At 34.7% G+C, this 16,575-nt stretch overlaps 1 protein-coding gene across 4 annotated transcripts in view; it reads right to left on the reverse strand.

Annotated features, from left to right (window-relative positions):
- Positions 1-16,575, reverse strand: part of SLIT2 (slit guidance ligand 2) — a 257,184-nt gene that overhangs the window by 39,688 nt on the left and 200,921 nt on the right. For 3 of the 4 annotated variants that reach the window (XM_086746083.1, XM_086746082.1, XM_086746084.1), the window contains 9 exons: positions 15,252-15,395; positions 13,654-13,797; positions 12,325-12,491; positions 11,367-11,499; positions 8,222-8,290; positions 5,682-5,753; positions 5,386-5,457; positions 3,945-4,016; positions 1,708-1,871 (listed from right to left, as the gene is read on the reverse strand). In XM_086746083.1, coding sequence (XP_086602209.1) covers positions 1,708-1,871; positions 3,945-4,016; positions 5,386-5,457; positions 5,682-5,753; positions 8,222-8,290; positions 11,367-11,499; positions 12,325-12,491; positions 13,654-13,797; positions 15,252-15,395 — 1,037 coding nt within the window. The remainder of the gene's footprint in view (positions 1-1,707; positions 1,872-3,944; positions 4,017-5,385; positions 5,458-5,681; positions 5,754-8,221; positions 8,291-11,366; positions 11,500-12,324; positions 12,492-13,653; positions 13,798-15,251; positions 15,396-16,575) is intronic. The other variant, XM_086746085.1, reaches the window with a different exon arrangement.

Here is a 16,575-nt window from a genome sequence, read left to right on the forward strand (position 1 = left end):
ATTTGCAATCTGTAATTATAAGCATCTGCATAGGACAGTGGCAGGAAAATTATTTTCTCTCAAAGGTATCCATAATACCAGATCTCCACTCTTGCAAGAAAAACAAATACAGTTCTTACCCTGCATAATAATATAAAGGATATTTTCTGATGGGCAAAAGGAAGTAAGACATATTTTCTGGATTGTCTGACATAAAAACATAACAACGATTGTAGGCAGAGGTGATACAATTTTTAAAACTGACAAGAGCTGGAAATTAACCAAACAAGTCTGTCATGTCCATGCAAATATTCTTTCACTTATTTCCCTATAATTTCTGTGTAATAAGTGTATCTGCAATAATGTTCAGTGGATGCTTGTAGTGAAAACAATCAGATTGGCCAATAAAAGTCTTATCTAAAATCAGACTAAGGGACTTAGCAAGAGATGACTGGCATACACAATGAACACTGGCATGACCTCAGAGATGTACTGTTGAAAAAATGCAAGAAGGATTTAGAGGGAGACACAATTCATTGGCATCACAAGCAACAAAATGAGTTTCAGTGGTTTTTTTTTACAAAAGTTTTTTTTTGACAGAAAGCCCAAGGAGAGAAGACTAAATAGGATGGACATACAGTAAAGAACAATTTTGGATGAGACAAACTCTGACAAAGTCCCATTGGGTTTTTTAAAGAAGATATTACAAAGGGATAAAGCTCACCTTTGAAGATATGTTAACAGATGAATAAATCAAAATAGTTTGAAGATTCCCTAGACTGTGAGAATGTTACTTCTACAAGACTTAAGATGATATTTATCTGATGCATCAGAAATAACTATAATCTTAGTAACACCTTACAAGTATAAGCACACATTAATTTTCTTGTTTTTTTTTTTTTCTAGTTGAGGATTTCAATGTTTCTAAATCACAATCACGAAAAATGAAGCTACAGCAGAAGAGTTCTGTGTTTTCAAAATATTTAAGAAGGGAGAAATGGATGGAATAGAGGAAGATTAAACAGTAAAACAAACCAAGTTCTCTCACACATATCAGTAAAAAAGGTACTTTTCTAACCAAAAAAGAGTATGGTTCAGAAAAAGAACCTAGGAATTAACAGACAATAATATAAGTTGTGATATAAATATCAGCAACATTAATATCAACATGGAGATAAAATCTCCCCATATAACAATATTTTAGTATGAGACCTTTCTAGAGGTAATCACACCCCTTTAGCTACCTTTTTTTTTTAATGCTTTCTTCTGAAATATCAGAGGAAGCATTCTGGACATATAGTAATTATCTGAGATAATGCAGACTGCAAGGACTATGGATGTAGATACAGTTTTTACTACGAACAGTCTGAAGGGAAAGAACATTCTTTGGCTATGGGAGGTGTAGATGTTTAAGCTGTCATTCATGACTGAAACTGTACCAAGTACCTATGTACATCCACATACTGAAGAATACTGTACTGCAAGTCCAAAGACTTTTTTTCTGCATCTACTGTTTGTAAACAAATAGGCATTGAAATATTATAAATAAATGCAGTTCCGGAATGGAAACAATAGCTACATCCTTACATATGAGGAGGAATGATGACAAAGCTCAGTGAAGATGCTGTAATAAATGTACTTGGAGAACACTGAACTCTTATTTCACAGCTCAACTATTTGTAAAAATTCAAAACTGACACTTCAAAGAGAAAAAACCAACAACAGTACCTTGGCAAGTAAATTTTTTAGAAGGAGTTGTGAGAAGAAGTTTATCTGCCATTTCTCCAGGACCAGCACAACGTGCAATACCAGGTTCCTTGTATTCGGATTTTACCCAGTCAGATAGCCATTGCATGTTACAATCACAATAAAGAGGATTTGCTCCAATAGCCCTATGGAAAGCAGATAAACAAAAAGTGAATAAAGTTTTAAATGGTTCCTTTAAAAATGGAGAACTCAGAAAACAGGTTGGCAAAAAAACCTTAAAACCACAAACCAGCCCTCTCCAAATTGACTGGGGAGCACGAAGTGTCTGGATTTGGGTTCTAAATCAGGAAGTGACAGTTTTAGCAAGAAACTTGGTCCAGAAATCTAGCTATTCTTAGCTGCATTATGTGAGAACTTTGGAGAGCTAATACTAGCTAGCTCTGTTTTACCATTGGTACGCAATGGCCAAGATCAGTTGCATTAGCAGAATGCAATGATACTGGAAAATTAAGTTAGCAAGAAGAAAGTATTTCTTCCAAAGCAATCAAAGTAACCCCACAGAGTTCCACCCTGATATTTTTCCTTTTCAGTTTATGGCTCCCAGGCTGGTAGAAACCATCTGTTTCTAAGCTTCCAAATTTGATTTAATTACTTCCTCTTTGGAGCTCTCCCACTGAACTCAAAGCTATGTGCAGAATTCTCTAAGAGGTCTCTGCTGCACAAGTAAGTAAAACTACATCATTCTAGCTCTGTGGTAGTTACATAAGAACTGCCCCGTTATGAAAGCAAATACATTTCTTTTTTAATTAAAAAGTAATTTAGCTAGAGATTTTCAGAATTAATTTCTGTAAAGGCTTTAAAAGTGTCTATTTTCTCTGCTAGAAACTATAAATACTCTCAAAACTCTGAGAACAATATGTTTTGTAGTGAATTTGGAGGACAGAAGCATTGTGCTAGTCTATGAAGATGTACTCATATTCCTTTTAAGAAATACAATAATCACACAACTTTCAACAGATAGAATCATAAAGTCATAGATCTAGTTAAAGAGGTCCCTGCTCCTTGTAGGGGCGTTGGACTAGATGACCTTTACAGGTCTTTAGTCTTCCAACCGAACCTTTCAACCCAAACAATTCTATGATTCTAAGACTTAATCAGTATCATCAAATTTCTGAGAAATGGCAAATTAATTGTCCAATACTCAAGTAGAAGCAGATAATTATGTTTTTAACAACTGCAGCTGTTCAGAAACATTAAAACTAGAGATATCTAAAGGCAACTTACCTTACCTAATAAGTTAGTCAACTTACTCCTCAATTGCAAGCAAAGATTTGACAGCTATCCATAAATAAAATGAGGTTTATAGACAGGTAGCTTGTTTTAATCAAGGTTCCCATTGAAAATTAAAACCAGGAACAGTATTGCCTCAAATGAGGTTCTGAAATCAGATGCCATTGTCAACAGACACCGACACAGAATCAAAGACTAATTTAGGGCACTGGAGGTCATCTAGTCTCACCTCCTGCACAAAGCAGGGCTCACTTCAAAGTCAGAGCAGCATTGCTCAGGGCTGTGTCCAGCTGAACTCGGAAAACCTCCAGGGATGGAGATTCTTCTGCTTCTTCTGGCAAGCTGAACCACCCTCACAGTGAAGAATTTTTCATTACGTCCAATCAAACTCCCCTTGCTGCAGCTTGTGATTGTTCACTCTTATTCTTCACTGTCCACCTCTGAGAAAAATCTGTCCCCATCATTGTTGTAATTCCCTTAGAGGCTTAAAGACTATTAGGTTCCTCCTTGTCGTCTCCTTCTCCAGGATAAATAAGCGCAGTTCTGTTAGCCTCTCCTCACAGCCCATATGACCCAGCCACCTCCCCAGCTTGCTTGTCCCTATCGTGGATTTGCTCTGGTTCATACACATCTGCTTTGTACAGGACAAACTGGACACATATTCTAGATGTAGCCTTAGGAGGGTGAAGCAGAAGGGAGTGACCACTATCCTCAGTCACCTGGCTGCTCACCTTCTAATTCAGCCCAGAGTATCTTTAGCCATAAGGGCATGTGGCAGATATGTTCAATTTGCTGCCCACCAGGAGGCCCAGGATTTTTCTGCTGAGCTGCTAGCTCTCTGCCCAGTCCCGAGCCTCCACTGATGCATGAGATCATTCCAGAGCAGACCTTTGTATTTTGTCTTTGTTCAACTATATGAAATTTGCCAAATGTAATGTAAAAAATACAGTTATGATCTGAATACTCACAGGTGTGATAATGCTGAAAGATCATTAAAAGCTCCTTCAGGAACAACAGAAATATCATTGCCATGTAAAGATCTTAAAAAGAAAATATATGCATAAAAATCAGCAGGTTAACTTTGCAAATTTCAGCTTTGGTAAACAGTTTTCAGCTTTTCACATTTTTTTTTTCTTCCAGTTCCTCAGTGTTTACAGCTGGTAAGTTTTTTTTTAAATTCTAACTGGCAGCCTACTCATCACTTGATTTTTTTTATCTTGAATTTTGGTTAGAAATGTTAATAATATAATTATTTTCAAATTGAAAGAATAAAGGTCAGTAAAAGTAGGCACACTTCTGGAAAGTACTGTCTGGATTTAGGGAGAGCAGAAGAGTTATTATTTCTGGCTTTTTCAGCAGTTCCCTGAAATGTTCATTAATTATGTTCATACCTTTTTTTAATCTTTCATGGACTCATGGAAAATACAGGCATTGACTGTTCATTAATATAAATACTAAGGTTGTTGTCCTGTTTTGATAGTAAAGTTAAAGAATTAAAAACCTAATTAATCATCAATACAGGACTAGTGTTATCTCTCCTGTAGCAAACTTGCACAAAAATATCTCTCATTTTCTATCAATTCATTCAGTTTCATGTATATCTAACACATACAGAATTATGGTTCTTGAAATTATTCATATTTATATAAAATAACTGAAGTTATGTGAGCACACTTAAATAATGCCATGCGTGAGACATTTAATCCAACTAAGCTATTAAATGGTTATAAAATACCCAAATGGAGGCAAAAATTCCATGTTCTGCTGGGGACTTTTGAGAAAGAATTTTTGCAGTTTTGTGGTTATATTTTTCTTAATGACAAACTGAAGCTGTAAACTAAACTGACTGTTCTTTATTTCCCTTTGTCCTTTTTCGTGCCCTTTCAAGTATGCTTTTCCTAGTGGTAAAATGGAAAGTTTTCTTGGAATCAACAAGTAATTTTAGTGATTTTTCAACAGTTAACAATGATGTAATGGTTCTGGAAATACTCCCATATTAAATAAAACAACAAAGAAAGAAATTTATTGTTGGAATAAAAATATACAAAACTCAATGGCAAAATCCTCTCATATACACTGAGGAATTTATGCATATGGCGTTTTTGTTAGACTTTAATGCTTATAACAAGGTAGAACATAACATAAAAAAGAAATACAGCCAAGATTAAAAAGTAGAAAAAGGTGTATGTCTGTATATACAATGATGTCCAGCATCATATAACCCCTCGTGCAGCATTTTTAGAGGCTACTTCTACAGAATGACGCCATTTAGATTTTTAAGGCTATGTAATTATTACTTCTCAAATACTTGATATGTTTTAATATCTAAGTAAGTTCCTACAGATCTGCTATTTGCTGTACACAAACAAAAAATCTGGAAAATAATAATGGTTAAACAATAATACTTACAACAACCTAAGTGATTTCAACCCATCAAAGGTCCGTGCGGGGATACACCTCAGGCGGTTATAACTAAGAATTCTGAAAATATATAAAATACTGTCAGCAAGTATATGAGCCATTCACTAAACTATGTAAAGCATAACCAAAACCAGCTTTTGCACATATAGCTAGTTAGAAACAAGTTATTTTACAGCCTCCACAACAAGCAAGCGTAATATCAACTAAATGCCCTTTCTCTCCAAGACAAAAAAAAACCCCACTGTAATGCTTCCAAAGAGTCACTGTTACACGTTTAAACTTACAAGGTGAGCAGCTGAGTCATGTTGCTGAAGCTCTGATTAGAAAGAGTGCTGATTCTGTTGTTACTTAAATCTCTATAAAAAATAAATTCAGAAATTCAGATCTTAAAATGACTGCCCCAGTCCTGAAACACTGTAAGTTAAACTGACAGACACATTATTTTTATTAGTAGAAGTAGTATCATCATTGGTATCAATATCTAAAACAGCACATATTTTTATTTTCACATGCCATATACAAGCCCAGCAAGTGTTTAGCTTGATCAATGAAAAGCATTTTCATTTCAACGCAGATGAAAAAGCAGTGCACTGCATTCTTATACAACAGCAATGTCCATCATGCTACAGAGTTAATAACGCAATCCTACCTGACCCCAAGCACAGAAATTAAAGTGATCTTTTAAAGTGGAAATCATTCTAGTCATGTCCCTAATGATATCTGAGTAAATATCATCTAGTACTCTACTTAACACTTGTATGCTGAAGACATCAAAGCCCAGAGCTATTATTATAAAGAACACTAGCTAAGATTTTTAGAGAAAATGTTATCATCTTTCTTTTTCAATATTCTAATGAATAAAATCTTAAGTATGATGGAAGCTGGAGTGGTATGCTGGTAGCTTCAAAGACAGTAGCTTCAAATAAGCTTTGAAGAAGCTATATGAAATGTCAATACTGTTTGTTCTTTCTTCTCATATTGTACTTTAGTTTTCATTTTATGTTGACTATTTCACTATGGTTTACTGTATTTTGTGGTAAAATACAGCGTTTGTTTGTGAGAGGACCGTGCTATTTTAACTTACGAGTACTGTGGAATAGCTATGCAATATATTTATTTCTCCCACTGAAATTTCATGAAAGCATCGAAGGCAATTGACTCATAATAATAATCATATTAGGCAACTATAACAGAGCAATCTAGTCAAAAGAGAAAGCAATTTTAGAAATAAACAATTTTCCTTGTTAATCTGGAACTCAGGAGACTCGTATGCAATTCCTGGTTTGGCCACAGAAGAACTATGCATAGGGTTTTGGTTTTCCAAACACAGCTGAGGAACATTCTCAACTTCATAAAAGCAATATGAGGATACACTCAGAAGAGATTACAATAATGTGCCCCACAGGTCTGATAAATAGAGACTGTTAATACTAATTTTATTTGCATTTTATTTACTGTTCATCTAAATTTATTGTATTACATTTGTCTGCTAAATTGTTTGCATGTATTTTCTGATTAGGAGGTAAAATTATACGATTTCTGGCTGATCGTCCAAAATAGACCATGAGTAGCTAATCTGTGTGATGGAAGCCTTGTCATTATGACTCTAATTACCCTCATCTCTAGATACATATCCAGTCTCCACTGATACTGTTACTGCACATAGTCCAATCTCTCTGCTTGCTTCTTGTACTGAGGTTCCAAAGTTTATATTTTCAGTGGGCTGCAAGTTAGGTCTTGTATAACTTCCCTAAAGAATTCGCAAAGATTTCCTATAGGTTCCATATTGCATACATTTGAGAATATTGCAAGGGTTTTTTCCTGATGTCATTTGCAAAAATACAAAAAGTTTTGGAAACATGTTGTTTCTAAATTTGTGACCGTGACCACTTTTGTCTAACATGAGGTAAATAAAGGAAATCAAGTTCTTATTTTTGAATGCCAAACCATTTTATATTTTTGCAGCAAAGCTCTAAACCCAGTTAAAAAGAAATTTAAGGTATTTTATTTCTCCCCTACACTTTTTATTCTGATTATAATGAAACCACAAACTGCTTTCAGAATGTTACACATTTCAACCTCATCTGGTATAAATTTTTATAGTCCTAACAAAGGCCAAGGAATTACAGCCATTTACACCGACAGTCTTCCTTTTTCTCTCACTGTACTCTTACAAGGTACAGAAATCACATTCAAATCATTCATGAAGAAGAGGTAATAAATTCTAGAGCAGCTAGATTGCTTCAAATCAGAGTGAGTCAGCAATAGAGTTGGGAGTAAGGTGTTTTAGGCAAGCTCTCTTCTCGAGTCATTAAACCATTATTGTGGGAGAAACAGAAGGAGTCACCTTCACATGTTACAACAGCTGTATGTGCAATTCCTGTGTGAAGCATACCACAGAGCGATGCATATCACTGACTGTTTCTTTTGTAAATTATATAATTCTAGTGCCTTTATGGAGCTGTGTAACAAAATGCTGCACTACTCCAACACATTTTGTAAAATGTTACATCTCTTTTCAGGTTAACTATAATCTCTGCTTATTTACTTTGTGATGTAATCACTGGAATGAAATATCCTTGTTTATAAAACATATATATATACACACACATATATAAAAAGTATATTATATGTAGGATGTGATAAGTAGAATAAAATATCCTCCATTATAATATGTGGTTGGGTATTATAGTCGCTAAAATATATGATACATTGTAAGTTTTTTTTTTCTTATAACTAAACCCAGGTATGATGGAGTAGGGTGGCTTGGTTTGGTTTTGTTTTTTTTAATTTCAGTAGAGAATGTTGCTCTAAATCTACTTACATGAGTGTTAAATGCTTGTAGTTGGAGAGTTCTTTTGGAACAAAGGTAAACTGATTTCCATCCAAATAGCTAAAGTAGAAAAATAAAGCATAAAGCATTATTTATTCATTAAACCAGTAGCCTCTTCATCCGCTAATATTAGAATCCAAGACTAAAGTTAATAACAAATTAATACATAGTATTTACATCTTATAAAAAACCTTGCTTATAAATTTTGGGTTTTAGAGACACAACTGAGCACCTGCAGCCTAAGATCCAAGTGCCATTTTATCAGATACTATGAATATTATGAAGAAACAGTAATAACAACCAGCTCTTATACAGTACTTTCTATTCTTCCATAAAAACTTTGCCAAGTGAGGTCTTTATCATCTTCATTATACACACACCTACAGATGAAAAGTAAATCTAACTTCTGCAAGTGACATTAAGCATGGATTTTAAGCTATTGTAAACAGAAACAGACCTTGACATTGCAGAAGTAGTCCTCTACAGTAGAAACAGCAACGGCTGGTCCCGTCTCTAACAGAAAATTCATTTCTCATGCCTGCAGCTCAGGTCACCTTCCCTAATTTCTCCCTGTATATCTCATGATATATCAGGCATGATACACTACAAGCCTGTTCCTATGGAGCATGTTAGGGACTAAAGACAATAATCAATTACCCATCACCAGAAAAGTTAGATTACGTTTTTTTTTCCTCTTTGTAGGTTTACAGCTCCTGTATTATACTGCTTGCTCTTCATGCTCATAATTCTCAATAACAGACTTGTTCATCCTTAGAGTTAACAGGTGCAGAGCCATCAAACTGTGTCAGCACCTCAGTTAAAGGCAAGGGAAGGTAACAAACTTTGCCTAAAAATCTGCCAGTGTGCAGCCAGTCATTACAAAATGTAAGTGGAGGGGCTCTTCATGTAACCAGGACAAGTAGTTTAGAGATGATAAGAAGTGCTGAATTTACCAGATTCTCTGAAACGGAGCAGACAGTGTCAGGAAGATTAAAGGTCTTTAGTTTCTTAACTGGGGAAGTGACTTGCTGATGGTGGTAATACTTGTGTCTCCTGGAACCTAAGTATAAACTACACCCTCATTATCCTATAAAAAGAAGATATTTTAGCTATCCAAATGCTTGGAACACACTTGCGTTAAAAGCAGCCTCTGATAGAGACATTCTTAGACTAATTTTGAGCTTAACGTCTTTACATATGCTCCAACATCTTTAGAAACTTTTGTCTTGAGTAAATGAATGGACTGAAACACAGTTAAACTTAATGAAATAACTATCTGTATCTAATCAAAAAGCTTTTTCTTTCTTTTTTTTTCCCCTCCTTGGACCATGCCTTCCTAAAGGCTGCTTGCCAAATCCAAAATATGTGTCTCAACAAGTTTCATGCTTACGCTGTTTTAATGGCATTACATAAGTGGTGGTGAACGGAGCACGGGCTCATGTACCTAATTATTAAAAAAGAAACCAGCAACATTTAAACTTCTTGAAGGAGTAAGTATTCGGATAAAATTCTTTTATCGACAGATAAATTAGGATATACTGCTTTAGCTTCATCAGAACTGAAGTACTACAAGTAACCACTTGGCTGATAAAAATTCCTCCTTGTTCAAATGAAGTAACTATTAAGATATTTTACAAAACACATGAAGAGTACATCTTGGAAGGGTTATGCATGCTAATGAACAAGCAGAATTGATCAGCATGCAACTGCTAACAGGATCCACTTCCATTATCCTTTTGAAAAATATGCTAAATTGCATGCTTAGACACTAATTAAAGCATACAAAATTGTACACAAATGAGTTTTCAGTCACAGTCAGGGTCCCACTTGAAATTCTGAAAGTATGTCCCTTTAGCTGCTTCATTTTACATTGCATTGATGCCCTTACATTGTCAAATTGTATTTATTAGGCCAGACTATATTTAATTAAGTCATCTTCTATTTGAAAAAAAAACCAAACCACCAAAACCTAATGAAGTAAGTTAAAGGTTTATATGTGTGCTAATTTGAGTTCTTAATATTTTCTCTTCACTAACGACTAAAGCCTTTTGGATGATATTAAGCACCAAATCAGTAATGGGCATTTCAGAATCTTCTATATAATAGCAAGTGGTAAAACAGTAACACTGTTTTAGGGACTTAAGATACACAGTTATTACGTCTTCTGAAAAAGCACTATATTAATCAGTCATTATGAAGCATTATTAATTTGATATTAAATGTTTGCCATATGTAACACAAACCCCACTTATTTTTGTCAATAATTTCTATCTATTTCTTTTAATCTTGTGACCTATCTGATCATAATTCAAAACAGATTAATAACCCTATTTTTTAGGTTTATATTTTCCCCTTCATAATGCATAAAAACTGAATCATCTAGTCTTATGAGTAACTTATGCAGTTACTATCATCAAACAATACATGAAGTAGCAAGCTCTTTTTTATATCAGTTACTGTCCATCCACATATTCAAATTATATTTTTTCATAAAACGTAATCTGAACCACTTTTCTCATATAAAAAATATATCAAAAGATTAATAAAATATCCCAGATTGTATAAGACTGTCTATATGAAAAGAAAGACTTTCTATTAAAACCAGTCTTTTTGAAATATTGCAAAACCGTGTTTATTGCAAAAATATGCAAACACAATAACAGATTAGTTTATTTTTGCTTATTCACGTAATTGAAGTTCTTCACTCCCTCCTAAACAGTGACCAGAGATTAATTAGATTCACTGTTGCCCATAATTTAACCCATTGTAACATGATACCCATGTTCAGTTATACGATGGTTTAGTGTTGGGGATATACATTCAGAGAGTGATCATGATTTCATATACATATATTTTCAAAGCTTTTCAGTAACACGTAGTTCTTAGAGTATTTTGTGACTTGCAGAGCATTTTAAGTAGCTAATACTACAATAGTAGCTACTATTGTACTAATTCAAATTTAACCTCAAATTCCTCAAGATACTGAGCAAGTCTTTGTATCTATAAAATGGTGTATTAATAAATTTCAACTGATCTACTGAATCAAAATCTTCATTTTCTTCCCCCCTCATTCTTGAACCTGACAATATAAATCTGACATCGATTTTCATAAAAGGGATAAAAGTGTGCCACTTACAGTTCAGTTACATCTTTTGGGATGCCTTTAGGCAAAGCTTTTAGGCCTTTGTTGCTGCAGCGGACTACTGTGTCTAGACAAGTACATTCTGCAGGACAGCGGGATAGTGGAGAGCAGCTATTGTCATCATTTCCTGGTTAATAAAAACAAACTGATGGTAAGCTTTCTATACAAATGTCACTTCAATATTAGCAATACTATCCCACCTGGAATTCCTATAAGCAAACATGATATTTCTACATGATATCTCTAGGTAGGGAAAACAGTAAGTCATCTCTGTAAGCCATTGCTTTAAGAATTTAGATTTCAAGTGATGCTTTAGTTAGCAGGATGCGGTTTCACTAGGCAAAAATGGTATTATATGGAAAAAAAAGATCATTAAAGAAAGAATAAAACTTAAAATGAAAGATAATAAAGCAAAATATGTTGATTTTCAAAATGAACGAATTATTAAAAATAGAGAGTCTCTTTCAAGTTACAGCCTTGAAAACTGACAAACTAATAATGCAAGAAATTCAAGAATGTGTGAGAGACATGCAAGATAACAATAATCTTTTTTTTTTAAAGTGATGAGGGGAATTCTGACATTCAGTAAGTCACAAACTAAGCAAAATGGCATTTGATCAAGTAACCTGAAAGAGCATCAGCAAGCATCAGCATTTGAAAATATTCTCGTTTGAACTACAACATTTGATCAACTTATTTAATTTTTATATTGTCTCTAAATTATGGCTTATAGTACTGAACATAGGCAAGAAAAAGTTTTGAAAGCATACACAATACCCATGTGCTTGCTGATCATCTAAAAATGGGTGGAAGATTTTTAAACTGACGTAGAAACTGAACATGAAGCACAGATGAAGTTATTTAAAGCATAACACTTAGGGATCTATGGGAATCATGCAGCTATACATATGAAAGTCAAAATTACAAGAAGTTAAAACAGTAATTTTCTTACCATCATCACATGTAAAATCCTGAATTGCCACATCCTGGATGGGAATCTCTTTGAGGAAGTATGGTTTTTGGCAGCGAGGGTTCCCTGTCACAATGCGTTTCTTCCTTAGCCAGTCTCCAAGCCACGCGAGATGACAGTTGCAGTTGAAGGGATTGGCCAAGAGGTTTCTGAGAACCACAGGGAAGTTTATTTCCGACGACATCATTATTTTTTCACTCTAAGTATTCTATTTCTAGAATAGAAGTATTCTATTCTAGAAATAGAATATTCACCCTAAGTATTTCTATTTTCAAAAAGCTAACCATTCTTCAAACAATACTATGTACAAACCATAGGTGGAAGCTGTAATTGAGGCTCTGTGTGGTGAATCTTGATATAACTCGTTTAGAAATAATTTAGAAATGTCAAAGACCTGACTTGTTGTCAAGCCACTCCATAGTGATAATGCAATAATTTCATATAGAAATGAAGGCTGATTACTTTACATTATTAGCTTTAACCTGACAACAGCTATTCCATTAATTTGTCATCTCAAGATTTCCATCTTTTATTTGCTCTAGAGAATAAGTTTCCTATCTGAAGTGACAGCTAAGTTGATTACATGCCAGTTACAAAAATGAATTTACTTCTAGAAGTCTCAGTACTTTTGGCATTGCCTTACAAACCTATCGATGATTCCATTATTTATAAACATGCCATCCTTAATATGCACAAATTAGTCACTTGGTGCAAAGTGTCACTTTTTATGTAAAAAGGGGATTAAGTACTTTCCTTTTCCTACAAAAAGCATTTCCTCAGTAAACTGAGTGGCAGCTTCACTCATCATCTTCCCTTCACTTAAATTACATCATATTTAAATAAAAAAGAGATTTCTTTCTTTTTATAGAAAATGAGACTAAGGCTTCATTATAAAACATGTATGAGTTAAGATCTTCAGCAAGCTGAGGAAATTTAATATTATAATTTGGTGGCACATTGCAGAAAGACAGACAACATAGCGATTTGACCAGCTGCAATTGTGCAATGCCTACCTCAAAAATGTGCTTTCTGCCCCAGCTGAGATCAGTGGGGTTCTGTGAGAGGGGTGAGCAGGACATTCTTCCTGCCTTCTCAGGCACTTCTTGGAATGAGTCTAATGCTGCATCACAGGGTGTCATGAAAACATACTCTTCATGCGTCTGAGATGGTCCAGAAAATAAACTTTCTCAAAAATCCCTCTATGAGCCTTTTTTCCCCTTACCTTTACCTCACACCATCAAATTATACATTAACAGACATGTCCTGAAAACGTTAGAGGTTTAACTTTTGGTGAGCACAAACTTGACTTACAACGTAGAGAGCGAGTGCAGGGTATCGAAGGAGCCGGGTGCCACGGTGGTGATCTGGTTGTCATACAGCGAGAGCAGGCGGACTGAGCTCAGGCCTGTGAAGCTGTCGTTTCCCACACAGCTCACGCGGTTGCTCCTCAGCATCCTGAGAAAGGAAGGATGAGCATTTCTTAGCTCGGCTCGAGCAGGGGCCGGAGCTGAAGTAGTGGCCCAAGCGAGGGCCAAGAGGTAGGACTCCAAAAGGACGGCTACCAGTGGGGGAACCACACTGCAGTGACTCCTGTGCTGCCTGTCACGTCACTGAAGGGACTGAGTGCAGTGTGCGTGGAGGGGACTGGAAAACAGAAAGGTGGGTGTGTAGGTTTCAAAGGAGGCAAAGAGTATTTCCCCTAAACATTTTTTTTTCTTTCAATATCAGAATCAGTAATTGTGAGGTTGTTAATTATCAATAAATTAAATTGATTGAAATTCGCCAAATTAGAGATACACACCAGCCCTCTTTTCATGTTTCCAAGCCTAATGACTGCAGAACTACTATTTACATGGAGCAGAAGGTTGTACCAGCTGACCTCCCCCTGAGGCCCCTTTGATCTGAATTTTCTTAGGGTAACTCTAGAAACTACTTCTACTACATTCTGAAGTGTTTCAATTAAGAGAAATCAGGCTATCCTGACTCCTCCTCAGCATGATTCTAAGGTTTAGTAAACATTTCAGAATGCTAGGCAAGAAACATGTATTCTAAAGTCTCTCATACTTCTACAAAACATCCAAGTTTTGGAGTTTGCTCTTGTCCTATTTGTCCATCAATAAATTAATATTTCTATCCCCATGCTTTTGTAAAAGAATAGCTACTTCTAACAATTTAGCAGCTTTAAATGCAAAGTCAGAAATGATAGGCCTGATTTATTAAAAATACCTAATGTCTGTGGACAGCTGAAGCCCCAAAGACCATTTAATCTTGGCTCTGTTCTGCTGATCAAAGGGACAGGCTCTCTGAAGAAGGCCAAAAAGCTGTGGATTGTATAAACATCTTTTTTTTTTTTGAATGGAAAGAGCTAAACTGCCTTCATGGAAAGAATGAAATAAGTTTTCAATCTATAGTGCTTTTACTCCTCCCTTCACTGTTAAAAAGCCATTAAAATTACTTACAAGAGAATAATTTCCCACATTTCAATATCCACCAGAATAATTTTTTCCTCTAAGAAAATTCCCAGTAATGGTTGAGTTGAATTGAATCAGACTCCATTACGTAAAATGCGTAATTCTCATGCAAAACTCTTTTACTTTGAAGCAGATGATTGTTCCCATTTCCATTTCTGCAGTTGGATGTTTACCCATTCTCAACTGCTTCATCATTTTAGAGGATGCATAATTTCTGTAGTCAAGTAATAACAATGAAAAAGTTCAGCTACATTATATCCATAATTAATAATTAATGAATTAATATAATGGATCATAACTTTTTGTAAAATAGGAAGTAAGATATGCTTGAATAATCCATAGCTAATCCTCTAAAATCAAGGCTTTTAAGACAGAATATTACTTTTAGAAATATCTGGCAGAAAGGAAGACTAAAACCATGCAAATAATTACACTTACAGTGTTTTGAGACTTTCTAGTCCTTTGAACATTTTGTGGCGAACAGTTTCCAAGCGGTTGCTAGTGAGCAATAGTTCATTCACACCAGAGGCTCCATCAAATGCTCCTTCTTCGATATCTGTAATCTTGTTATTGCTCAGGTTTCTATAACATATAAACAGAAACAAAGAAAAACATGTTTTCTTTTTTAAAATATCCTAAATTAACTGTTAAATCCTGCAGATTGCATAGATTTCAAGATACTGAGTTATTGTGTAAAAGCAACAAATATATTGTTCAACTTCAAAGCAATAAAAGCAAAATTCAATGCCCTGCTAAGTAAAGAAGTAAAAATTTTTAATCTCTGGAAGATGTTTTTAAATAGTGGCAATCACCCAGTCCATGCTGCTGCCACACAAGAACATCTTTTCATAATTTTGAGTCTTGTCACTGACTGTATATTTTCTTCATGTCTCCAGTCCTTGTACCATTATTAAATGAATTAATAAAAAAATTATACTGTATGAGTACCAGCACAACTAACCACTCTGATTTCTTTATTTCATCTTGGTAGACATAGATATAAGAAAACAATATAAACAGCAACATATGTAAATGAAATGTGTGAATGTAAACAGTACATGTAATGTTAATCATTTATGACATTAGTTACAAAGGAGGGTTTATAAGCAAGATAGTTCATTTAACTGCAATTTGCATGCAAACTAGATCAACATGTGGGAAAATGACCTAAAATACTGCCAAAAGATTTAGTCTTTACAGTTTTTAGCTGAAATACGGAACTTACACCCCAAATTGGTAGTATCTCTACTATACAAAAGCATACTGACTCAATAGCACACATTTTCTTAAAGATTTTTCATGTTATTCTTGCCTCCTTTTGTTTAGTTTGTTTAATTTAACTATTTACACATATTACAGAAGTACATCTATACATACTAAACAGCATTATATACACTAGTGATTTTTTAAAAGCTCTTAAAAATGCTCCGAGACAACATAAAATGAAGTTAAGCTAAAAACTTTTTATGTGATAGAATTAACTGTGTTGGGAAGAAAATCAAACATCATTTGATGCAACTGCTAGAACAGCATTTTAACAATTCAAATCAAGAAAGATACGATTTGTTAGAAGAAAAAAATCATACACTTGCCAGAATGAACCAGTGCCATTATCTAAGACACAGAAAACAAGGCGTTGTGGCTTAATCTTGAGTGCTGACTACCCATCTCTAGTCTACCTGTAATTTAAGGTACACCTTGCCTGTGATGAAGGATACAATCATTGCTTTCATTTAGTTTGACAGTGGAGCTGCTCAGTCTC

Source organism: Chlamydotis macqueenii, chromosome 4, assembly GCF_036417535.1.
Source record: "Chlamydotis macqueenii isolate bChlMac1 chromosome 4, bChlMac1.mat, whole genome shotgun sequence".
NCBI lineage: Eukaryota > Metazoa > Chordata > Aves > Otidiformes > Otididae > Chlamydotis > Chlamydotis macqueenii.